Consider the following 26,799-nt stretch of genomic DNA (forward strand, 5'->3'; position numbering starts at 1 on the left):
GCAGCACCCAACCCCCACACCCCGCGCGCCTCTGGTGGCAGCACCCCCCGTTGCGTCTCTGGCAGCACACACACCCCCGCGGCTCTGGCAGCATCGAATCCACCCCCCCGAGAGCGCGGCTCTGGCAGAGGGGACTTACCGCAGCAGCTCCCCCAGCGCGTCTTCTCCGCTCCTCTTCCTAAGCGCCAGGCATCCAATAGGGTGGCCTGGCGCTTTGGCCAATCAGGAAACAGATCTGCCGCCCTGCCTCCTGATTGGCGGGGAGGAAAATAGCAAAAATTTGCAAAAATTAATTTGTGAAAATAGCAAAAATTCAATTGCTATTGTCACACAATTGGGTGGGATCGGAGCGCACTTTCTGCGCCCTGAGCCCACCCTATTTTAAAGCCTATTAGAGCCTCTAATCAGATGCTTCAAAAACTACCACCCCGTCATAGGAATCCATGCGACCGGCATCCTGAAGGGGGGCTGGGTGCATGGATGGGGGGGCGGTGCCCGTGCGCCAACAGTGCACGGGCCACCTCCGCCACAGTGGCTAAATGCCAGGGCCTGGTCGCAAGTGCGACCTTTGTGACCCTGGTAGTTCCTGTCACTGGTGTCAGTAGTTTTTATATTTTTTTAACCATTTTTTTTTATTCATATATTTTTTTCAATATTATTTTTTTCCATTTTTTTAGGAGCCCCATTGGAGGGCTTTGGGGAAATATCAGAGGTGTAAACAGACCTCTGATGTTCCACCTTTGAGGCAGAGAAAAGAGATTGAGGACACAGCCCTCAATCTCCATCGCTGCAGCCACAGCAACACAGAATGAATGGACAGGAATAGCTCTGTACAGAGCTTCCCATTCATTCACAAACTGAAACATAGGAAAAGTTTACTATGCCTCACTAATGAATGAATAGAGTCAGTGATTGGTACGGATCACTGAGTCTATTCATTAAGACAAGGAAGGGGCCGCTTCACACATTTACTGGCTCCTTCCTCATAGCTCCCAACTGTCCCTGATTTGGAAAAAAGTCCCTCTTTCCTCCTTATGTGTCCTTCATTTTGGTCTAATCTATATAATTATATATAAAATGCACTTTTTATCTTTTAAAAAGTGTTTCTCAATGCTAAACCTTTCATCCAATTTCTAAATTGCTGCATTTGTAAATTTCAAAAGCCAATATAAAGAAATAGTAGTGGTAAAAAAAGCCCTTGTGGGTTTAACTAATCTTTTTTTGTATAATTATCCTTTAAAGGGCGTGGCAGGGGGTGTGTCCTATGCCCACATACTTTTGCTAATAGGTGTCCCTCGTTCCCTTCTCAAAAAGTTGTGAGGTATGTTCAGTGGCGGCTGGTGCTCAAAATTTTTGGGGAGGCGCAAACAAACTGAAAAATTTAGAAAAAAAAACATCAATTGCAGTCTCACTGTGCCATCAAACGCAGCCACTGTGCTCATCAAAAGCAGCCAATGTGCCCATCAAATGCAGCCACTTTGCCATCAAACGCAGCCACTGTGCCCATCAAAAGCAGCCACTGTGCCCATCAAACGCAGCCACTGTGCCCATCAAATGCCGCCAATGTGCCATGAAACGCAGCCACTGTGCCCATGTAACGCAGCCACTGTGCCATCAAACGCAGCCACTGTGCCATCAAACGCATCCACTGTGCCCATCAAACGCAGCCACTGTGCCCATCAAAAGCAACCCCTGTGCCCATTAAACGCAGCCACTTTGCCATCAAACGCAGCCACTGTGCCCATCAAAAGCAGCCACTGTGCCCATCAAACGCAGCCACTGTGCCCATCCAATGCCGCCAATGTGCCATGAAACGCAGCCACTGTGCCCATTAAACGTAGACACTGTGCCATCAAACGCAGCCACTGTGCTATCAAACTCAGCCACTGTGCCCATCAAATGCAGCCACTGTGCCCATCAAACGCAGCCACTGTGCCCATAAAACACAGCCACAGTGCCAATCAAATGCAGTCACTGTGCCTATCAAAAGTTGCCACTGTGACACCCCCCCCCCCCCACTTACCCTATCTTGGTGGCGGGTCAGGCAGCGGGTGATGACGGTGAGCTGTGGGATCTTGAAGCGGCTCCTGTGTCCTCCATGTGTCTCCTCCCCACCTCCTAATAGGTGTCCAATCGCAGCGCCTGTTCTTTCAGCCAATCAGGTGATGGGTATCAGACCCGTGCTACCTGATTGCTGGAGAGGCGGTTGAGTGATAGAAAAGCGAATATTCATTTGCTTTTCTAACACACCTGGGTGGACTGCAAGTGCAATGCTTTGCGCTACAAGTTCACATTTTTTTTAAGTCTATTAGAGCCAATTACTCTAATCAGGTGCTTCAAAAACACCCCCGCTGCTGTAATTCAGGCGCCCGGTGTCCAAAAAAGGGACCGGACGCCTGAACAGGGGGTGACGGCGGCGGCCATGGATAGATTCATGATAGAGGGGGGTGGCTGGAGAGAGAGGGGGCGCACCGCCACTGGGTATGTTATTGCTAAGATTACTCTAAAATGCAAGAAGTAGCTGGATGTAGTAAGATGTCTGCCTTCTTCTGACTGCAGGTATAATGTCAGATTGGCAAACCTAGAAGTGGTGGAACGCATGCGCCGCTCACAGTACGTCACTGAAAGAACGTCAATCTGACAGAACACCGGCATACCTTGCCAGGAGCTCAGAGCTTCCTGCTGGAACTGAGGGCTCCCACGTGCATCCGTGGGAGTGATGTCATCACAGCTCCAGCCAATCACATAGCCTGAGCGCGCAAACCTGGAAGAAAGACCGGGGGAATATGTCAGCCCTCTCAGTGGTGACAGCGCAACACTGGAAGGGGTCGTTCCAAGGTGGGTATTTTATAATGTGCTAGTATGCGATGCATGCTAGCACATTATGCCATTGTCTTGCAGGTTTTTATTTTTGCTATTGTTTACTACTGCTTTAAGTGGTTAAAGGATTGGCAAACTGCAATGTATGGTTTTATATTATTATATTCTATTTATTGCCTTTATTTGCTCCATGTGGGGGTTTATATTTCACACAGTGATGGGAGGGGAATGATTACTGCTGCCTGGAAGCACACGTCACACATTGATGATGATAATGGTGATGATAGTGGCATCCTCTTTTTCTATCGAGATTAAGAAGGCGTGGTTGTGGCAGAGTCATGTGACCCGGTACAGGAGCGATACACAAACCCTCTACACTTGCGCAGTACAGACGGAGGTTATGCGGGCACGCGGACAGGAGGCGCGGGAGTGCGCACGCTAGGAGAGGACCCAGAGCTCGTCGAGAAGCCCCACTGCAATTACAGTCCTCGTCAAATCCCGCCCACCTGTCATTTTGCGGTTTGCCGATTGGCCCAGCTTCCCTTTTCTAACCCCTGATTGGTTGCACTTGCGGCGTTCTTGGCTCCGTCCCGCTGTCACCGGTTTGGCTTTTCATAGGCGAATGTAATAATCAATCCATTGAACCCTGCCACGTCATTGGTCGTCTCTATTGGACGTTAGAAGGAGGCGGGGACATGCTGTGTGTCTGATTCCTCCGCCGCTCGGTGGTGTCGAGCCCCGGGGAGGGTGGAGCTGCGTGACAGCGGCGGCGGGGGCCTGGGGCTATAGGTGAGACCAAGCTACCTACCTACCGTGTGTCCCCAGTGTGATGGACGAGACGTCTGTGTGTGACAGGACATTGGGGGACTGAACGTCCCCGGGAGAGAGATGCGCAGAGCCTGGGAGTGTGTGTCCGTGACGTCATGTGTGGGAGCATCCAGATGTGTGTGACATCATCAACCCTCCCTGAGAGCTGTCATTTCATCCCTCTGCATCGTCTATAGACCTAGTGTACTTACCTCTCTGCACCCCATATATATATATATATATATATATATATATACCTGAGACACCTACCTCACTGCACCCCTCATTTATATACATATATATACCTAGTGTACTTACCTCACTGCAACCCTCTCCTATATATATATATATATATATATATATATATATATATATATATATATACACACCTGAGACACCTACCTCACTGTGTATACCCCACCTACCTCCCTACACCCCTCTCTATCTATCTATCTATCTATCTATCTATCTATCTATCTATCTATCTATCTATATACACACCTCACTGTGTATACCTACCTCCCTACACCATATATATATATATATATATATATATATATATATATATATATAGAGATATATATATATATATATATATATATATATATATATATATATATATATATATATATAGATATACACACAGTATCTCACAAAAGTGAATACACCCCTCACATTTTTGTAAATATTTTATTCTATCTTTTCATGTGACAACACTGAAGAAATGACACTTTGCTACAATGTAAAGTAATGAGTGTACAGCTTGTGTAAGCCCCGGTTCACACTGGGACCTAGTCGCCTGACAAGTAGCGTCCCGTTCTGTGCAATGGAACCTTTCTATTTGCGTCGCTCTGACTTAGAAAAAGGTTCCTGTAGGACTTTCGGGGCGACTTGCATTGACTTCTATACAGAAGTCGTCTTGCAAGTCGCCGCTGAGTCGTGTCCTGGGTCGCCTGAGGCAGTCGCGCTGCCTCAGTGTGAACTGACCCTAACAGTGTATATTTGCTGTCCCCTCAAAATAACTCAACACACAGCCATTAATGTCTAAACCGCTGGCAACAAAAGTGAGTACACCCCTAAGACCTCTTTCACACTGGGGCGCTTTACGACCGCTATAGCGCATGTAAAGCGCCTCTCCTCTCACTCCAATGTAAAAGCCAGAGGTCGACCAAAGAAGTTGAGTGCATGTGCTCAGCATCATATCCAGAGGTTGTCTTTGGGAAATAGACGTATGAGTGCTGCCAGCATTACTGCAGAGGTTGAAGGGGTGGGGGGTCAGCCTGTCAGTGCTCAGACCATACGCCGCACACTGCATCAAATTGGTCTGCATGGCTGTCATCCCAGAAGGAAGCCTCTTCTAAAGATGATGCACAAGAAAGCCCGCAAACAGTTTGCTGACGATAAGCAGACTAAGGACGTGGATTACTGGGACCATGTTCTGTGGTCTGATGAGACCAAGATAAACTTATTTGGTTCAGATGTCAAGCGTGTGTGGCAGCAACCAGGTGAGGAGTACAAAGACAAGTGTGTCTTGTCTACAGTCAAGCATGGTGGTGGGAGTGTCATGGTCTGGGGCTGCATGAGTGCTGCCGACACTGGGGAGCTACAGTTCATTGAGGGAACCATGAATGCCAACATGATCCCCTCCCTTAGGAGACTGGGCTGCAGGGCAGTATTCCAACATGATAACGACCCCAAACACACCTCCAAGACAACCACTGCCTTACTAAAGAAGCTGAGGGTAAAGGTGATGGACTGGCCAAGCATGTCTCCAGACCTAAACCCTATTGAACATCTGTGAGGCATCCTCAAATGGAAGGTGGAGGAGCACAAGGTCTCTAACATCCACCAGCTCTGTGATGTCATCATGGAGGAGTGGAAGAGGACTCCAGTGGTAACCTGTGAAGCTCTGGTGAACTCCATGCCCAAGAGAGTTAAGGCAGTGCTGGAAAATAATGGTGGCCACACCAAATATTGACACTTTGGGCCCAATTTGGACATTTTCACTTAGGGGTGTACTCACTTTTGTTGCCAGTGGTTTAGACATCAATGGCTGTGTGTTGAGTTATTTTGAGGGGACAGCAAATTTACACTGTTATACAAGCTGTACACTCACTACTTTACATTGTAGCAAAGTGTCATTTCTTCAGTGTTGTCACATGAAAAGATATAATAAAATATTTACAAAAATGTGAGGGGTGTACTGACTTTTGTGAGATATTGTACATACACATACAGTATATAGAACAGGAAGTGAGAAGAACCCTCTCTTCAAAGTGAGAGAAATCCTCTCCCAGATTTCAGTCAACAGAACAAGTGTCCCCACTGGAAGATCTCCCCCCTATTGCTGTTCTATGGACAATGCACTTTAAAACAGACCTTAAAGGGGTTGTAAACCCTCATGTTTTTTCACCTTTATGCATTAAGGTGAAAAAACTTTTGACACTGACCAGCCCCCCCGCTGTCTGCTGCTTTATTCCTCCGCTATTACCATGAGTCACTTCTGACAAGTTTTTCTGACACCGAGAGAAAGGCCTCTCAGTGATGATCCGCCCTGCGAACACCCGCTTGCTCAGTGGGGATCTCTCCGCAGAAAGATGACAGGTCCATCGCTGCACACTGTGCAGCGACGGACCTGTCAGAGCGCCGCTCTCCCCTATGGGGGATCGGATGATGACGGACCGTAGAGTCCGTCGTCATCCGATCCGAAAACAGATGGAAAAGTAGGGTTTTCCTCCGTTGCACTTTTCGGATCGGAGCGGGTCGGATGTCAGCGGACATGTCACCGCTGACATCCGACGCTCCATAGGAATACATGTATGTCCGTTTTTCATCCGAAAACGGAAAGATGAAAAACGGACATACGGATCGTCAGTGTGAAAGAGCCCAAAGAAGGTGACAGGGGAGGGAGCTTGAGCTTATTGACAGCCTGATTTCTGTTCCTGTGAGCTTTGTGAAGGGGGGTGTATCCAATCAGCTCTCATGACTCTCTGCAATGTGTGATTTCAGCTCTCCGCCCCCTTTTTTTCCTGAACTCTCAGACAAGCGTCATAAATTCTGCACTTTGAACAGATGTAGAGAAGAGAATTCAGCAGATACAACGTATTCGGAGGATTTATTTAATCTGTGTATCACCTGAGGCCAGTCACTTCACTGGGTATATGTAAGGGTTTACAGCCACTTTAAGGCGTGGCCTGCATAGTGTGGGCCATGCAGGCCGCGTTTGCTTGGGCACGGCAGCCTATTTATTTGAATGGGCTGCTGTGTCCACATTTCCCGCAGGAAAAAGGTGTATGCGTGTTTTTAAAAATGTGGCGATATTGAGATGCGTGGTCGTGGGGGCAATATTGAGATGCGTGGGGGGGATATTGAGATGCGTGGTCGTGGGGGCAATATTGAGATGCGTGGGGGAGATATTGAGATGCGTGGTCGTGGGGGCAATATTGAAATGCGTGGGGAAGATATTGAGATGCGTGGTCGTGGGGGCGATATTGAGATGCGTGGGGGCAATATTGAGATGCGTGGGGGGGATATTGAGAATGAATGGCAGCCCCAGGCTTATCACAAGAGCAGCACGCTACGAAAATCAATGTAATACCCACAACTGGAACGCACAGCACGGGATAGTGTGAGCCTCAGCCCTGGTCCACAGCCTCAGCCCTGGTCGTGCTACTTCAGCACAACTTTAAAGCTGCAGATTAGTGCGATTTTGCACCTCCGATATCATTGCGACTTAGTTTAACAGAAGTCTAAGCAAGTCGCAGTGAAATCGGCAAAAAGTAGTGCAGCAACCGTTTTCAAAGTCGCTACGGCATGAGTCACTGCAGCTTGACCAGTTCCGTTGCCTGACAAATTGCACCGGTGGGATCGAGGGCTATGGGCTTCTCATCAGGCACTGCACCCCGCTGGTTTGAGAGGCCATTGACCTATCAGGCTCTACATTCAGCTCTGTTTCCATGGGTTGATTGCAGGGTTTTGCGGCGACTGTGTTACTATGGTAACTATGGTGGTAACTATGGTTACTAAGGTGATAGACCTCGCATGCCCCTGTATACTGTATAGGAGAAGGCTAGCCTTTTGCCCAGGGGGTGGCATCCTGGTGTTGACACAAAGTGAGGACTACTGTAGACACCACCGGCCACCTTGGGAGAGCCTGTGTCCTAACTAGCAACTTCTCTGCTAATCCTGCTGGTTTATTGTTCTTCACCGGACTGTAATTCTCTTTCTTGTAGCAGGTAGAAAGATTGCAGAACTAAAAATACATCAAATCAGCTCTCAATGAGTTTAAGCCGCTACTAGAAATAAAATTACAGGCTGAGAGGAAAAGTAGCCCTGGTATAAATGTTAGGGCCCATTCAGACCTACAGTATGGGATGTAACACACATCACCATGTGCACAGGTTAGCCATTGTCTTCAATGGGGCTGTTTGCATTGCATCAATGCGCGTCATAGAAAAAAAAAGCTCTTGTCGGTTGTGTAACCGGTGTCCGTTTTGTAGTGATTTTACTGGAAAAATGGGACTTTCATAGTACTAAAACTGAGATATCAAAAAAATGTATTAATACATATGAATAATAAAACTATTTGTACAAAGCAGGATATCATTGTTTGAACTATGGCCTCTTAGGCTGGCCATACATTAACCAATTTTCTTGTACAATTTTCCTTTAGATTTACCAAAACCATGGTAATATGAGGTCAGACCTAAACACTTTCAAGTTATATCCAATCAGGCAGGCCAATGCAATACATGGTTGAAGGTAGATCCTAAAGAAAATTTAATAAGAAAATTGTTTAATGTATGGCCAGCCAAAGTCTAGACCAGGGAAACGTTCTAATCAAAGAGCCAGTATTAACGGAAATGGCGCCCCCATCATTGAGAGGGAGTGGGAGGGATGGTGCCCCTTTGTTGGCATCAGTGGGAGGGACGGTGCCCCATTGCAGGCACCAGTGGGAGGGACGGTGCCCCATTGCAGGCGGCAGTGGGAGGGACGGTGCCCCATTGCAGGCGGCAGTGGGTGGGACGGTGCCTATTGCAGGCGGCAGTGGGTGGGACGGTGCCTATTGCAGGCGGCAGTGGGTGGGACGGTGCCTATTGCAGGCGGCAGTGGGAGGGACGGCGCCCCATTGCTGGCGCCAGTGGGAGGGACGGCGCCCTATTGCTGGCGCCAGTGGGAGGGACGGCGCCCCATTGCTGGCGCCAGTGGGAGGGACGGCGCCCCATTGCTGGCGCCAGTGGGAGGGACGGCGCCCCATTGCTGGCGCCAGTGGGAGGGACGGCGCCCCATTGCTGGCGCCAGTGGGAGGGACGGCGCCCCATTGCTGGCGCCAGTGGGAGGGACGGCGCCCCATTGCTGGCGGCAGTGGGTGGGACGGCGCCCCATTGCTGGCGGCAGTGGGTGGGACGGCGCCCCATTGCAGGCGGCAGTGGGAGGGACGGCGCCCCATTGCAGGCGGCAGTGGGTGGGACGGCGCCCCATTGCAGGCGGCAGTGGGAGGGACGGCGCCCCATTGCAGGCGGCAGTGGGAGGGACGGCGCCCCATTGCAGGCGGCGGTGGGAGGGACGGCGCCCCATTGCAGGCGGCGGTGGGAGGGACGGCGCCCCATTGCAGGCGGCGGTGGGTGGGACGGCGCCCCATTGCAGGCGGCGGTGGGTGGGACGGCGCCCCATTGCAGGCGGCAGTGGGAGGGACGGCGCCCCATTGCAGGCGGCAGTGGGAGGGACGGCGCCCCATTGCTGGCGCCAGTGGGAGGGACGGCGCCCCATTGCTGGCGCCAGTGGGAGGGACGGCGCCCCATTGCTGGCGCCAGTGGGAGGGACGGCGCCCCATTGCTGGCGCCAGTGGGAGGGACGGCGCCCCATTGCTGGCGCCAGTGGGAGAGATGCTGCCTCATACCATTAGGAGGAATGGTGCCCCATTGCTAGCTCCAGTGGGCATCCATTGCTGGCTCCATTGGGAGGGATGCTGCCCCATTGCTGGCTCCAGTGGGAGGAATGCTGCCCCATTGCTGGCTCCAATGGGAGGGATGGTGTCCTATTGCTGGAGTCAGTGGGAGGAATGGTGCCCCGAGGGCCAGATAAAGTCAAGCAAAGGGCTGCATCCAGTCTACTGACAGAAGAAGACCCCATGGTCTAAGAAACGTGTTGAGATTTGGATATGCTATCATATGGACCTATCCAATGTATTGGATTAGACCTGTAAAAATAGATGTAGCAATGTATGTCTTAGAACTGTAATACTGAAATAAGTCGATGTTATTCTATGACTTCTCTATCCTATACTGCTGCTGTGATTTTGCTGCAGATTGAACAGCATTGTCACCCTGCTAAAGGAAGTGTAAAAATATTGGACCTGCTGACAGGATCAACAGGTATGTCTCAGACAAATGCAGTGCTGTGTAAATGCAGGATTTGTGTCTTTTATTTTGTCCAATTTAAGGGCTTGTTCACTCCGCACACATGCTAAACACTTACTCCTTTTTAGTGTGCAGGCAGCGGCCGGTTTTGCCCTGCAGTGGGCATTTCAGCACATTGCACTGTGTTTTTTTTTTTTTTGCATTCTATTAGAAGTGCTCAAAGTGACATTTCATTCATATCTCTGGACAGTAGCACAGTGATATATGATGCTGCAGAAAAGGGCATCACTGCACATCACACCAGTGTTGTGGCATGAAGCGGGCACAAAGAAAACTTGTGGTGGCAATTATCTAGTGCAGAAGAAAGTCACTGCACAAGGTGTCAACAAGTCCTAAAATATATAGTAACGGTTCTATAATTAGACTTGTACCTTTCGTTTCCTGAGCTAACCTGAGTAAGGCCAGGTTCACATATATGCAAATTGGATGTGGTTTTCTCTGCATCCAATTCGCATGACAGGCGAGTGTGACTGGCTCTCAATGGAGCCGGTTCACACAGGTCCAGGGCGGCCGCGGAGCTTATTGCAAAAGGGTCCTGTGCGTGTTTGAGTCTAGTTCAGACACACATCGGACCCCAGGCATGAGCAATGTTTGGCTCCTGCAGCTGATAGAATACAATATTCAATAGAATACAATGTTTGGCAGTAGAGGTTCTTCCATCCATGCTGTGAATGGAGTCAGAAAAGTAATGCAGACATTGAAAAGTATAGTGTTCCTTTACTTTGGCGATTAGCAGAGAGGTGCCCCTGACATGGACGATCAGTGAAGTAGCACCCCCTTAAGTTGACCATACGATTAACTGACCAAAATTTGCTTCATGGGCGCGTGGAATGTTGTCAGCAGCTGCTGTTCTGGTATTGTCAGAGTACAATAGTCAGCATTGCGGTTTCATCCATAGCTTGGAAGGAGAATTCTGTTAGACTAGGGACCTATGTATGGCCAATCTTGAACTGCTCAAGGTAAACCCTAACTACCTCCTGGAGGAACCCTGGTTGAGAGGGTCTGGGTTATACCCTGACAAGTGTTTATTGTCTGGATCCCATCTCTTTATTTGTCCAATGACCATTGTAACCAGGACTGAAAATAACTGGAAATCCTTAATTTTAGAGTTGTTGAGAGCAAGAGGCGATGGGACAAGATGGGAGTCCAAGATCCAAGACAGGAAGTCAAAGAAAATCTCCCCAGCAGGACATAGACCACATCCCTTCCATACTCTATCCAAAACAAAAAAATAAAGCTTTTGCTATACATAGATTAACCAAGCTCTGTGCTAGTAGCTTCTATCTCAATACCTTCTCCATCTTTTTGTTCTGTTTCATATTCTCCTGTGTATTTGTGGGCCATTCATATGTTTATTTCCTCTATACCGGTTTACATACACTGGTGATTGATTTGCATCCAACTCTGTTGCGTGTCATCAATGCCTACCGTGTCCCCACAGCTCATTATCATTTTTATCTCCTGCGCTTGTGTCTTGCTGCAATGTGTTATGGAATCTTCAATCCTGTACTCTTTGAAGTCCGTAATACCGTAAGTGGGTCATACACGTTATCATGTGATGAGTTTGAACGGGGTTGTTGCTATGCAGATCGCTGTGGTTGGGATGAGGCGAGACTGGTTCTTGGCAGTCATTCAGGTGAAAGAGAGTGAAGTCCATTGAAATGAATGATATGTGATATATTACTAGTTTGGAGTGAACTTTAGTTGCATTTTGGCTGCTTTCCACAGGCATGATTCCAGTGTCTATACATAATGTCATTCCCAAAGTGGACCTGTGCTTGGCCCATGCAGAGCAATGCAATGGGCTCACTTGATTCCATCCGCAAACTCTCAGAGAAAAAGAAAAGCCACTCTGTTAAAAGCCTTGTTCAAGTTTTTTGAGCTCTCCGATATACAGACATTTTCACCTGGTTCCCAAAGGCTGTAGTGTGTTTCAAGCAATCTAGAGTTTACTCTGATGACCCGTACACACAATCAGACTTTCCGACAACAAAACCGTGGATTTTTTTTCCTAAAGGATGTTGGCTCAAACTTGTCTTGCATACACACGGTCACACAAATGTCGGAAATTCGTAACGTCAAGAACGCGGTGACGTACGACGAGCCGAGAAAAATGAAGTTCAATAGCCAGTGCGACTCTTCTGCTTGATTCCAAGCATGCATGGACTTTTGTGCGTCGGACTTGTGTACACACGCTCGGAATTTCCGACAATAAGTTTTAAAATTTAAAGACCAGCTCTCAAACATTTGTTGGTGGAAAGTCCGACAGCAAATGTTCTATGGAGCATACACACGGTCGGACTTTCCGACAACAAGCTCACATTCAACATTTGTTGTCGGAAAGTCCGACAGTGTGTACGCGGCATTAGAGTAACCAGGTGGAACAGTCTGTATATTGGAGAGCTCAAAAAACTTGAACAAGGCTTTTAACAGTGAGCGGCTTCCCTTTTTAATGGAGGCCATACATGGTTTGAATCTCGGCCAGGTTCTGCTGAGATTTGAGCCGTGTATAAGCAGGCTGAATGTACCCAAGTTCATAGATCGATCAAAACTTGGGTACAACCAGCATGCCGGGTTTTACCTGCGATTATCGCTAGTGGCTGCTATAGCCGCTAGCAATAATCACTGTCTTCTCCTGGCGGGCACAGATTTCCCCGCCCCCACTGGGACAAGACAATAGCCCGGCAGGAGAGTTTCCTGCATCAACGCTGACTGTGTTAATGGGGGGGATTTGAGAAAATTTCTTTCCTGCAACCTGGTTGCAGGAAAGAAATTTGCTTAATGTATGGCCAGCCTATGTTGAACAAGGATTTTAACGGTAAGCGGCTTCCTTTTTTCACTGAGAGTTTGCGAGTAGAATCTGGTGGCCAGTGGCCAGCAACCGTTGAGGGCCAGCACTCTTAGTCCAAGCTACATACAGCCAAAAGTTGTATGTAGCATCTCTGGCAGTGCATTGCCTTGTGCCGCAACACACAACTGTCAGCATGGGGTTGTAGGGTGCCATTCAAAATTAACGGCACCACATCACACCAAAGTATGTAACGTGAATGCAGGGCTGAAACAACTAATCGATTATGAAATGAATCAATTACTATTTTCATAATCGATTAATCAGCCAACTAAAATGAGCCCTTTATAGTACAAAAAGAGCAAATAATCGCTACTGTAAATATTACTTTCACAGTTCTACAGTAAAATGAACCCCTTATAGTAGTAATTTATCTGCTTTTTTTGTACTAAAGGGCTAATATTAGTTTTTTTAACCCCATTATGTTACTAAAAGTCTTAGACCTGGTTCACATCTATGTGTTTTTTGGTGCTTTTTGCAGAAACGCCCTACAGTTCATTTACATGGTTTCCTATGGGACATGTTCACATTTATGCTTTTTTCAGCTGCTGCATATTTGGAAAGGGTCAGTGACTTTTTATTAACGCAAAACGGTGCTTTTTTGGTTCATTATACTTCAGTTGGAGAAGCTGCAGAAAAGCATGTCATGCGTTTTTGCAGCAATGTGTTTTTTAATCTGCCCAACAACAAATTGGCCAAAAAAAAAATGCAAAAATGCAAATCACAGCAAAATCACGTGCGCAAAAATCAAAACGCACAGCAAAAAGCACTGCAGAAACAGATCAAAAGCAAACTGAATAGGTGTGTCCCGAGCCTTATGCTGGCCACAAAGATCAATTTTCAGACGAGAATATTCAGACGAAAAATCTTTGTACGTTCGCTGAATGAAAAAATGTTGTTTGAAATTGTCACTTGTTTTTAACATTCTGTTTTTAAAATGAATGTAATTTCTGAACTAAAAATTTGAAAATTCCTTTGACCAAGAAGTTTTCTATTATTTCCAAATTTTCCCGTCACTGTGGTTGAAAATGAACGTCGATTTGACCCCACTAACGATTAGAAAATCAAACGAACATTCTTAAAATTTAAATTTTTTTTGAAGAAAGACATTTGTTTTGTTTTTTAATTAAAAAAAAATTGTCTCTGAGTCTGATGATATTTACCAGATTCACCCTTTAATAGTATATATCGTCTAATAGTATATACAGTATATCTCGTCTAATAGTATATACAGTAGATCTCGTCTAATAGTATATACAGTATATCACTCATCTAATAGTATATACAGTATATCTCTCATCTAATAGTATATACAGTATATCTCTCCTCTAATAGTATATACAGTATATCTCGTCTAATAGTATATACAGTTTATCTTGTCTAATAGTATATACAGTATATCTCTCGTCTAATAGTATATACAGTATATCTCTTGTCTAATAGTATATTCAGTATATCTCTTGTCTAATAGTATATACAGTATATATCTTCTGTCTGTTATTCTCAGAGTGGATTAGATATTTTGCTCCCTAATCATATAGTTGGTTATTTATATTTACCACTGCATATGGATATTTAAGAATTAATTGCCTTTTTTTTTTTTTAAACTTTACATATTAACTAAACCATACACCACACTTTTTTTAAGGTTATTAATCGAAACAACAATCGGCCAACTAATGAAAATAATCGTTAGTTGCAGCCCTACGTGCATTGCTGCATGTTGTGTTAAGGCATGCTTTACCAAGACACAATCATGTGATAGGACTTTGAAAATCCTGAAAGTACTAATTGTCATGCTGATCCAGTGGCTTCAGTGCTTTGAATCACTGATGCAGATCATGTATGCATCCCACACATTATGACTCCACTGTGGTTCTATTAGCTGCATGCTTCTTCCAGGTCAGAGGCAATTATTGAAGACAGAGACTGCCTGGAAACTAGCAGTTTCCAACAGAGGCCAACAGTTGCAGCCTTTGTTTTTTCTCTCTCATGAAAGTTGTCATTTAACAGTAATTTGATCGTCAAAGCAATAAGGTGGCTGTTAATACCCTAGGTTTTACAAATGTAGCACCCTTCTGGCACTCCAAAGGCAGAATAGCACCTCCAGAGGCAGGGTGGGCTAGCATTTCACCTCAGGGCTGAGTCCATGGCTAAAATGGGAGTGGCGCTTTCTGATCTCTTTTAAAAAAATAAATAAATAATGGGGAGCCAATTATTGTATAGTGTTTTTTTTTTTTTATTGCAGAACGGTTAAGGAGGTGAGGGTTAGGGGTCCCAGATACCATGCAGATCGCTTAAGACTCTTCAGATCCAGATCCATGTACAGCTTCACCATGTTAGAACCTTTAAGCCGACCCAGTAACACTGTAAGCACATTCACACGTTTCAGTGCATCCTCCAAGTGAGGCACCAGGACCTTCTGAGAGACCAGCCTTCTTCTTCCTGGCTCTCTCCAGCAAGGGGCCTCCTCTGTGTCTCCTTGGCACAGCTTCCTCCAGACCGGGCAGGATAGCTTCAGGACCACTTCAGCACGTGTTAGGCCCCAAAACAGGCTATTGGGCTGAACAGCAGAGTTCCATCCAGCAGCACCTTCCTAGGCCTCAGCCCAGGAAAATGCCCGTCCCAAATATTTTATATCCTCCCCCAGCATACACCAGTGGCCTAAACTTCCAACTGGATTGGCTGAAGGAAATTATAAATATTCATAACTTAGTTTGTGAAATCTCATACTATGACCAGTAATACTGGTGACATCTATTGGCGACAGTGAGAAATCGCAAGTCAAATTAAAGCGATAGTGTCTTCTGTAAAAACTTGCAGACAGGCAGCCCCTAGAGGTCGGGTAATGTGATCTGAGCTGTGTATGTGCAGCATTTACAGTCCACTCTGTGTGCTGCGATGAAGTGACTCATGAGCTACTTTCACACTAATTCTCACACTAAATCACACTGGGGCTGCAGGGGAGTCGTTTTTCAGGCGCTTTACAGGCGCTATTTTTAGCCCAAAAGCACTGGAAAAACACCCCAGTGTGAAAGGGCTCTAAAAGTGTTACTAAACCTAAAAACTTTTTTTACCTTAGACCCCTTTCACACTGGAGGCGTTTTTCAGGCAATAAAGGGCTAAAAATAGCTCCTGAAAAACGCCTCCCCTGCAGTCCCAGTGTGAAAGCCAGAGTGCTTTCACACAGGGGCGATGCGCTGGCAGGACGTTAAAAAAAAAAAAAAAGTCCTGCAATCAGCATCTTTGGAGTAGCAGTGTATACACCGCTCCTAAACTGCCCCTGCCCATTGAAATGAATGGGCACCTCTGCCAACGCACTTCGGCAGCGGCACTACACGGGTGCATTTAACCCTTTCTTCGGCCGATAGCGGGGGTTAAAAGTGCCCCGCTAGAGGCCGAATAGCACTGCAAAAACTAGCATCACTTTACCGCTAACACTGCCCGCGACTCGTTGCTTGCATAAGGTAAAAAAACATTTTCAGTGTCTCTGTGTGAAGAGGGAGGGGGAGAATAGATCAGTGCTGTGCAGAGCTGCATCTTTTCTCCCCTTACTTCCTCTTTACACTGCATTCGAGTAGCAGCGGGAGCCATTGGCTCTTACTGCTGTCAATCTGGCAAAGTGGGGGATGGGCCTAAGTCCCTCTGTGTAAGTCTATGGAGCGCGGCTCTGTAGACACATGGCTCGGGAGCGCAGGGACTACCTTTCCCCATAGCTAGCGGTTGGCTATGGTAGTACTGCAGAAGAAGAAGATGAGCCAAGATTGCCGCCAGGGACCCCAGAAGAGGAGGATCGGGCTGCTCTGAGCAATACCACTGCACAGAGCAGGTAGGTATAACATTGAGTTTAGTAACATTTTAAATCTGCGGGGGGGTGCACATTTTTTTTAGTCTCATAATGAGACTTTACTACCACTTTAAGCTTGGGGAAATAACTGGTGAAAACTTTACAATCAGTTTTAGCAACAGCCTAGCCAAAAAACAAAATTGACATAGTAGCCCCTGCTTAGGACAGGGGGGCTACACAGATAAAGTTTTGGTGCACTTGAAGATCCCCCAAATAAAACTTCTGATCTATAAAAATACCAAAGCTATACACAAGGATCCTTCCACACCCCACAATGCAATGTGGGGACCTCTTCATAGCTGATGAAACCATCTGCACTTCCTCGCAGGATGAGGGGGGCCTTTCTAACAGGACCGGATGAATTTCACCATCCTCCTAGCCAGCGTACCTAAAAATCTAACTTGTATCTGACTTTTTCTTAGCCAGGTCTTTTGTTGTCGCTAGAACAACATGCCCTCCTTCCCTCAATCAAATTGATTGGATCCTGAATTCTATTTTCATTTGTCAAGTCTTTTTCTAAATCCATTATACTTTTTCCTTTTAATAAGACTTGTACTTTACCTGTCACTTTTTTTTTTTTAAACTCAGCCTAGTCATTCACTTTCATCTGTGCCGTAACTTTCACCGGATTTTTTACACTCTTGCTCAAGCCACTGACTTGATAATTTCCTGTTATTTCAGATGAGCATTCTGGCTCCACTCCCTCTCGTAGACATGGCCAGTCCAGCCCTAAGCCCAGATGATTCATCTTTGTCAGCCGCTGTCAGCATCTCCCCCTCGGACTCCGAGAACCTCAGTCCAGATGAACTGGAGCTGCTCAACAAGCTGGAGGAACAGAACAGGTACGTAGTATGGGATTGTGGTCGGCATATGTGCTTTCCTGTGCAGCCAGTATTCCTTTTGTACCAATTTTCTTTTCTTTTGTCCACAATTAATTATTACATATTATTCATGTGTTTCAAAATTATATCCATTTTGTTTTAAGAAGTAGATAAAATATGAACATTTTTGGATTGCTAAGGGTTAAATGTACTCTCCAGTCAAAACTGAGAATGAATGTAATGCATACATAGAGCGCCACCGTCCTACTCAGGGCGCCAGATTTTATCCAGATTTTGGAGTAGTTATTCAACCCATCCGAGTCCATTTTTACCTGTAATCTGTTCCTCTTGCTGTCATACAGGAGAGAAATCCCCAAACACACCCACTCCTGGTTCTGTTTTTCTTTCTTATACAGAAACCTTATGTTTCAATTTGTGAGTACTAAGGAGTTTATCACAACCACCAATCAGATTCAAGCTTAGTACCTGAAGCGGAGGGGGGTAAAGCTTGGACGGAGGTTTCTTCCTTTACATATAAAGGTCCAATATTAAATGACTTAGAGGGTGCTATACCTGGATAAGGAGCCATATTGCGGCTTCGGATAGCGTAAACCCCCTATATCCACAGACCTTGCAGTTGGCAATCTGTTACATATGATTCCCTGTGATCACCGGGCAAATGAAAACAGGCCAGCTTTTCTTTCTAACACTCCTGTGTGATACTGGTTCTCCTGGTGGGCGCCTATTGGCACCCCCGCTGACAGTGCCTCGTTTATCTGTTTAGGTTGCATAATGGAACATTTTGCTTGTAAGACAAAACTATGATTGTATATACTCTTATCAAATACCCCTGACGAAGGTGCTTGAACCAGAAACGCACTGGGTACCGGAGACCACTTTGTACCGGAGAGTAACACATTTTGTATGCCATGCAAACCATGTAACCTTTTGTGTGTTTTTTGTCTTTTTTGTAATATGTTTTGATATGTCTTTTTTAAACTAATGATCATTTTATGATCAAACGATTTTATGTACATATAATAAATACATTTTCTAATCTATTTACGCGTGGCTGTTGCCGATAAAGTCCTAATGAAGGGGGTTCTTCTTTTCTAATTACATTAGGGATGTGGCAACAACACACTAGTCTGACACAGTGAAATACCTTTTTGTCATAGGACTCCATGAAGTGTGGGATTTCAAAATTACAAACATGCTCACTGAACTAGGTGCATGCAGCATTGGTCCAACGCTGCATCTGTCCCCAACTCCCTCGAAGACCTTTGATCGCTCAGTTCTCAGTCTCCAGTGAGCAGAGAGCTGGTGACTGTCAGCGCCGAGCTGTGGAGGGAGTGGGAGCAGTTGGCTCAGGCTCTTAGCGGTGCACTGAGTGGCTGAGCCGGCTACCGGTCCGGCTTCTGGGTGGTTCCCAACATTATTGTTGACTCACAGGAGAAGTAGGACCTAAAGAGCTTTTGGCTCTACTTTACTTTACCTTTAAAGTGAACCTGTTCACAAACTTTGCACATTAAATTAAAGGGGAGCTCTAGTCCCCCTAATCTTTTCTTTAAAAGCTCCCCTGTGATTGTCAGTGTATTCACGTTAATATTTGCATACTATCCTAAATGTATTCATGCTAGTTATTTATAAATTAGTAATCTCTTACATGATCTCGGAAGCAGGCAGGGGCCATCTCGGTTGTGGGCATCTGAAGCCCACTCGTTTGCATTTCCAGGATTGGGTGCAGCTGGCTACCCAGCATGTACCTTTCCGAACTTGCGCCTACACAGTAATGACGCTGTGCAGCGCAGTTGATTGCAGGTTGTCATATCGTATTCAAATACCGTGATATTTCATTAGGCTTCCCAAAGACTCCTGGGATAGATGATGCCCAGGAGTCAATGGGACTCGCCTAATGACTTCATCACCTAGGTGGCTGGGACAGGAAGTGAAGGAAGGAAGCTATTAAAGTATAAATTTAGCACTGTACACCGGGAGGGACATTGGGAACACAGAAACTTTAAAAAAATAAAAAAAAGAGAGTGGAACTCCGCTTTAACGTATTCTGCACAAGTTGTAAAATGACTTTAACATAAGTTGTCTTCTGTGTAGCTTTAGTCGTTCGAGAGTAATTAATATTTAGAGGCACTGAAATCACAGCTCATCTCCTTATTTTCTATAGCAGTAGATTTGTGCCAGCCTGTCAACTCTCTAATGTTAACTAACACAATATAAATAAACATCAGGTGCTTGAATGCTGTTGGAAATTGACCTCAGAGTTTTTGTTGTGATTTTTGAGGATGAGGTACTTCACAGTACCAGATGGTGTACAGAACGCCCCCTGAAAATATAATGTCCTGCTTGTGTAATTGGCTTACTGATTTTCCCAGTATGCAGTTAGATACACATCAGATTTTTGGCATCCCCTGCAACAAAAATGTCATTTTGGGTGAGCTACTCCTAAAATGAAAGCATATCTAAAGCCCTGCAGGTCCAGCAGCTGATTGTAAACTATTAAACCACTGCTATACAGATTCACTCTGAACATGGACCCAGACAAACCAACATCTATGCCTTCAGAATACCAAAAGGTAGGAATTTGCAACAAAGTTTGTTAAAAAACCTGTAATGTATATAGATCACCAAGGGGGGAATTTTTTTTCCAACAAAAGTGGAGTTATGATTTAAAGTGCAACTAAAGGCAAAACTCTTTTTTTTTTTTTTTTTCCCCAAGTGTTGGATAAGGATTAAAACACCTGTCAGTTTGTATTGCGGTATGTGCCTCCTTTAGGCTGGATTCACACCTATGCATTTTTAGTGCTTTTTGCATTTTGCAGATTTGCACTACAGAGTGTGTTCCATAGGAAACCATGTTAAATGGACTATAGTGCAAATATGCAAAAAGCACTAAAAATGCATAGGTGTGAATCCAGCCTTAGGGAGATACGACCTCTCTGTTTACTGTTAATCCTCAAAAGTAAAGTAAGTAAATAAATAAGTAAATTGCCAAATTTTGGATTGACATCAGAACAACAACAGAGTGGAAATCTTCCAATGAGGACACTATAGCTATGGGATTTGCTCACTCCCACTTTTGGCTATGGTATAGGAAAAAAAAAAAAAAAATGATGGGGGTTATAACCCTCCCTTAGTTTATTGAAAATATGGGGGGGGGGGGGGGGGAGTTTTGCCTTTTTTTAAATTGCGCTTAAAAACAATTTAAATAAAAGGGGTGGGGGGCGAAGGTCCGCTTTTTCATTTAAACTACATTTAATTATTTTTATTTTTTTTTAATTTAAAAATCTACACCTGTGTCAAGGATGGATAATTTAATAATGATAATAAACACTGCCTTGGGCTGCGTGATGGTGGGCACTGAAGCATTCAACTGGAGCGTGTGCCTGGGAAAAGTCACCCCGATTCTCAGTAGGACAATAATGTATAGATAACTGAGCCAGGATGCTTTCACTTTCTGCACAATGTCCCCATTCAAACACACACCAATCTGCATGAATAGCACAGACTGCCGTCTCTTCCAGTTACAGTCACTTTGTATTCAAGGCAAAATGTAGCTTCCTGTGTGTTTGTCATGTATTACCCTTTTACTACCACTTTTTTAATTAGAACTCGTGTTTGTGAAAATAAAGTATTTTTAAAGTGTTTGTACAGCCAAAAATGTTTTTTAAGTTTTGGATATAATGGGAAAAGATTGGAACTTCTCACTTTAACTGTTATCCATGACTCAATTAGAGAGATTTCCCCTTGGTTGTTGTTACAGTGACAAAACTGGTCATGAAGTGAGGAATAATCTGCAGTAGAGGCACAAGCAGAAATAAAAATCTGAATAATATTTTTTTTTTTTAAAAGCCAGTGGAAGCCTCTGGGAAATTATAAATCCTTATTGTCATCTCACCGATATTAGGGTGTGGTCCCTGAACCTTGATATCACTTAAAAAAAAAAAAAAAAAAAAAAAATATATATATAAGATTGCCAGAGGCTATTTTGGGGACTTTCTATCACAGTGATGTGTTTTTTCCCTCTTGAATCAAGAGAAAGATGCATCTTACCCTTTTTCTCCTTGCTAGAGAAGCAAAACAAAAGTGTGTGGTTAAAAAAAAAGGCAGTTGGGTGTCAACGGACGGCGGAGTCAGTTTACTTCCGACCTGCCATACCAAAGCGGGGTCTGTCCTTGTCCGCTGTGCATAAACTGAGAGGACACGAATCTGTCATCTGCCCCGCTCTACTCTGATCAGCAGGGGATCTGTGAGCGGAATGGAGATTACAGCCTGGGTTGAAGAAGAAAGGGCCAAAGCTAGGCGCTATTTGGACACGAAAGACAACAGTTAAGACGGCGGATGCAGCTCGAAAGGAGATTTGGAACAAACAATGTAAATAAAAGTAATGCCGCATACACACGATCGTAAATGCCGCCAACAAAACTCCGATGAGAGCTTTTTGTTGGAAAATGCGACCGTGTGTATGCTCCATCGGTCTTTTGCTGGCAGAATTCCAGTCAGCAAAAGATTGAGAGCAGGTTCTCTATTATTCATTCCCTAAAAGTTCCTATCCGAAAATGCATTCGTCTGTATGCAATTTGGACGCACAAAATATCACGCATGCTCGGAAGCATTGAACTTAATTTTCTCGGCTCGTCATAGTGTTGTACGTCACCGCGTTCTTGATGGTCGAAAGTTCAGAGAACTTTTGTGTGACCGTGTGTATGCAAGGCAAGCTTGAGTGGATTTCCGTCTGAAAAACCATCCAAGTTTTTTCTGACGGAAATTCCGATCATGTGTACGCGGCATAAGAATCATGTGGTGGTGCTTCAAATTACAGAGCAATAGTTTAAACCTCCCCTTCTAAATTTCAAAGAAGGAATAGTATTTAATTATTTTAAAGTATAATCTTAATTCAATTTGATTAAGGCTTGGATAAAATATGGATTGCTTAAAAACCTTGGCAGATTTTTCTTCCATCTGTGTTCCATTAGTAGATTCCATTTCACTTCCTGTCTTAGACACAACAGGAAGTGAGAAGGATTCTGTCCAAAATGAGGAAAATCCCCTCTTATTTGTTGCTGGATTAATGTCCCCTTTGTAAGATTTCACTTCTGTTCCTTTTCTGGGGACAACCAAAAATCTTGGATTATTGATCATGTTGGTCCTGATTACAAGAACATTTCTCTAGTAGGGGATGGCTTTTTTTATTGACAGGGGTTCTAACCTCTCAACACTCCATCGAAAAACTAAAAAGTTTTAGTTAGGACATAGGTGTGGTGTTTTCCTTCTTTCTTTCTTCCTTTTTTTATTTTTCTTTATTAAAAAAAAAAAAATCCCCGATTCAAAAAATCTGCCATGCTTAACCTAACAATCACCTTATCGCACGCTCTCCTTTATCAGTTGCCAAAAGTACACTTTGAACTAATCTCTCAGCACCAATAGTTTGCTCTCAATATATATTGCTTTATATGCGTACTTACATGTAATAAAGTGCAGTGCTCAAAGTGCTACTATACTAAAATGTGTGTCATATAATACAATATATGGCAACATCTAATATTAGCTGCAGCCAGGCAAAAAAACGTTTTCCAGTGTCCTCTGTAATGCCAATCAATAAATAAAGTGCTTCGTGCAAATAATGAGCAAAAAAGTCTATTTTCCTCCACTGTTTCACTCCAGCATGCCTACACCACCACTCAGGAAAACTTGCCAGAAATCCATGACCCCCTAGGTTTAATGGGTCAATATCCTCTTTGTTTTGCCTGCCTTCTGAAGACGTGTTACTGACGAAACGTACGTCAGGGTGGAGTTACAGGAAGTGACTTCATTTCGCGCACTACACCTGGAAGTGGCGATGTACACCCAGAACAACCCGGGAGGACAGACTGAACTCACACTTCGGATGGTGGAACCGGTCTGTAATGCAATTAAGTGGTTTATCTCAGGTGCAGGGAGGAATGCACTATTATGCATTCCTTCATATACTGTTGGGTTTCGATGATGCAATTTTTAATAAAGGTTTTACACTATATGGAACATTTCTCTTCCGGCTTTTAATGGTGATTTTGGTGTATTTTCTGAGGAGGGAAAAGAGGCAACTCAAGGGATGATTGGTTCCCTGAAGGAACAAAGAACATATTGACCCACTGAGCCTAGGGGGTCACAGATTTCTGGTGACTTTTCCTGAGTGGTGGTGGAGGCACGCTGGTGAAGTGAAACACTTGGAGGAAAACAGCAGACTTTTTTTTGCACAATATTTGCAAAAGGCACTTTATTTATTCGTTGGCATTACAGGAGACATTGGAAAAAGCACTTTACCTGGGTGCAGCTTACCCTGTTTCCCCGAAAATAAGACCTAGCGTGATTGTCGGTGATGGCTGCAATATAAGCCCTACCCCCCAAATAAGCCCTAGTTAAAGTCCTTGTAGGTCTTATTTTCAGGGTAGGGCTTATTTTCGGGGAAACAGGGTAGGGCTTATTTGGGGGGTGGGGCTTATAGTGCAGCCATCACTGACAATCACGCTAGGTCTTATTTTCGGGGAAACAGGGTATGTTAGATATTGCACTTTATTGTGTTGAACTTTAATGTATTATAAATCACAGTTTTATATAGTAGTAGTACTTTGAGCACTGTACTCTATTACATGTGATTGCGCATATAAAGTGCTGTGTATTTAGAGCAAAACTATTTGAGTACTATTTGTGTTGCACACAGTAGCTCTGTGTATATGTTTTCATTTTTAGTTGAGTTGATAACCCGTAAAACCTATGTGCATTTCAGAATGCAGGTAGATATGTTTTTCCATGCCGCACCTTTTCTAAACCTCTATAGACGGAAGTGGGATCCAGTCCAGGTGGCTATTATATTTGGATGCTTCCTACACTGCTATTTATACTGTATGTGGATTTTAAAGATCCTGGAATGATAGTCTAATAAAGACACAACGATTTGTTCTTTTTGAGATTACATTTCAGGACTACGTTTTATGGTTTAATAAACTCTCGCATTTTACAACTGCAATTGTCATACTATACTAAAAACAGAATATATACAGAACCACCACCTGTGAATAAAATGAAACTCCCCTTAAAGCGCATACAGTAAGAGCTCATTTACACTTGCTTCGGCTTCAACACACATTAGCGGCTATTTTACACGTGCTTCAAAACAAGGCTTAAGACAGGCTTTGTTAAAGCTCCTGTCACTAAATAAAATAGTTAGCCTACTGTCCTGTTTACACCTTGCTTTTGCTTTGCTTCAAAAATTATACCCCATGTAACTAGTGGTGCTTCAAAGCGTCTTCAAAGCCTCCATAGAAGTCTATGGCAAAGCCCCACCGATGCCTCATCGAAGCACAAAGCAAGGTGTAAACAGCACTGAAAGCTAACCATTTTATTTAAAGACAGGAGCTTTGACTGGTATTGAGAGAGCTTTAAAGCGTTTCCGAAGCCATGTTTTGAAGCTAGTGTAAACTAGCCCTAACTGTAAGGGGTAGTTTACACGTGCTTCAAATCAAGGCTCGGACACGCTTTGTTAAAGCTCTGTCACTAGATAAAATGGTTAGCTTACAGTCCTGTGTACACCTTGCTTCGGTGGGGCTTCAAGTCTATGGAGGCTTTGAAGATGCTTTGGAGCACCACTAAAGCTACATGGGGTATAATTTTTGAAGCAAAAGCAAGGGGTAAACAGGACTATAAGCTAACCATTTTATTTAGTGACAGGCGCTCTGACTGGCGTTCAGAGAGTTTTAACAAAGCCTGTTTGAAGCAAGTGTAAACTAGCCATTGATGTGTGTTGAAGCCGAAGCAAGTGTAAATGAGCCCTAAAACCAGTTTTAAAGATGCCTGTAAATCCAATTTGACATTTTATGAAAAGCACGAGGAGCCATGATACCCTGCAATTTTTCCGTGCAAATGTCGACCATCTACTGGGGTTGAGAGCTTGACTGGTAGCCTTGTTCTTCATTTTTGGTTCTTCCTTCTCCTACAAAACTATGATTGGCTGCTTTGCGAAGAGTGTTGGACCTGGGTCCAAGCTCTTGACTGTAAGAGCTGCTGAAGACTTGCATAATGGCACACCCAAAGTTTTGGGACTCCTGAGACACGCAGGAAGACATTTGATGCTGGGTATAGAAACTTGGTGTTACTAAACCCAGGAACCTGCAGTCACTTTATTGGTCTCCCACAGTACACAAAACATGGAAATACAATTATTTTAGTAAATATAAACGACTAAATACCTTTTCTCATCGGCAGCATATAGCAGTCTTGTGGCTTCTATCAGTTCCTGGTAAAGCTTGTAGGAGGAGTTTTCATACTGCACTGAGCTGTCCTATCAGGATCCAGGAGCACAGCCATCTGTCTGGACAGTGCTGATTGGCCCTGTGTTGATCACATGCACTCTCCCAAAGAGAAAAAAAACCTCTCTAGCAATACACACTAAACTGAGCATGTGCAGCCTGACTCCAAAGGCTCTGCACTATCCAGATCTGTTTTGGAATCTGTGGAAGAAGGGGACGATCAGAGAAGAGAGGATCAAACAGCCTTTTTGTGCAATGTGTAGGATTAACCCCTTAGGTTCCACAGTGAATATAACAAGCATGCTTTACTGCATTTACAGACTGCTGCCAGTTTACTTGTTTAAAAGGATTACTCCACCAGTATATGATGTTTTAGTTCTATTTCTAGCATGTTGAGCTGAGGTGGCACCTAGCTTCATAAATACCTTTTGATACCCAGACAGTGAGAATACCCTACAATAATCCTTGTTTTTGGAATCCATCCACTTTTGCCTGTTCCTGAACCTTGTGGGTATTCCAACCCATCTTTGCTTGTTCCAGCATATGCTGTTAAATTCTCAATAACCCTATCCTAATTAGTAAAAAAAAAAAAAAAAAAAAAAAAAAAGGATTTAGGAGATGGCACCTTCCTGTTCTGTTGGTGCAGGATTTTGTCTTCATTTGGAAATGAATGAACAAAGCGTGCTTCACCAGCAAAATACCACTCGGCAGACATTTTGGCTTCTCCTTCGTATCCAGCAGTCAGCACACACTTTGTTCACTTCTCAAGATATCGAAACTCTAGCATGCACAACTCCTTTCCAAGAGTCCATGTTACCAGTGAAATCTGCACCCCAGTACACGCAGCTTACTCTCCAGTCCCCTTGTCACCAGTGAGATCTGCACCCCAGTACACGCATTTCGCTTCATTCCATGTCTGCATTCCAGCACGCCTCTC

At 44.5% G+C, this 26,799-nt stretch overlaps 2 protein-coding genes across 5 annotated transcripts in view; one reads left to right on the forward strand and one right to left on the reverse strand.

Annotated features, from left to right (window-relative positions):
* LOC141133205 (C-type lectin domain family 4 member G-like) overlaps positions 1–3,758 on the reverse strand; it is a 105,025-nt gene extending 101,267 nt beyond the window's left edge. For 2 of the 3 annotated variants that reach the window (XM_073622426.1, XM_073622424.1), the window contains exon 1: positions 3,629–3,758. In XM_073622426.1, the coding sequence (XP_073478527.1) occupies positions 3,629–3,680 (52 nt within the window). In that variant the 5' untranslated portion in view covers positions 3,681–3,758. The remainder of the gene's footprint in view (positions 1–3,628) is intronic. The other variant, XM_073622427.1, reaches the window with a different exon arrangement.
* EVI5L (ecotropic viral integration site 5 like) overlaps positions 3,438–26,799 on the forward strand; it is a 101,240-nt gene continuing 77,878 nt past the window's right edge. For both annotated transcript variants that reach the window (XM_073622422.1, XM_073622423.1), the window contains exons 1-2: positions 3,438–3,609; positions 17,423–17,583. In XM_073622422.1, the coding sequence (XP_073478523.1) occupies positions 17,423–17,583 (161 nt within the window). In that variant the 5' untranslated portion in view covers positions 3,438–3,609. The remainder of the gene's footprint in view (positions 3,610–17,422; positions 17,584–26,799) is intronic.

The sequence above is a fragment of the Aquarana catesbeiana genome, linkage group LG03 (genome assembly GCF_042186555.1).
Source record: "Aquarana catesbeiana isolate 2022-GZ linkage group LG03, ASM4218655v1, whole genome shotgun sequence".
Taxonomy (NCBI): Eukaryota; Metazoa; Chordata; class Amphibia; order Anura; family Ranidae; genus Aquarana; species Aquarana catesbeiana.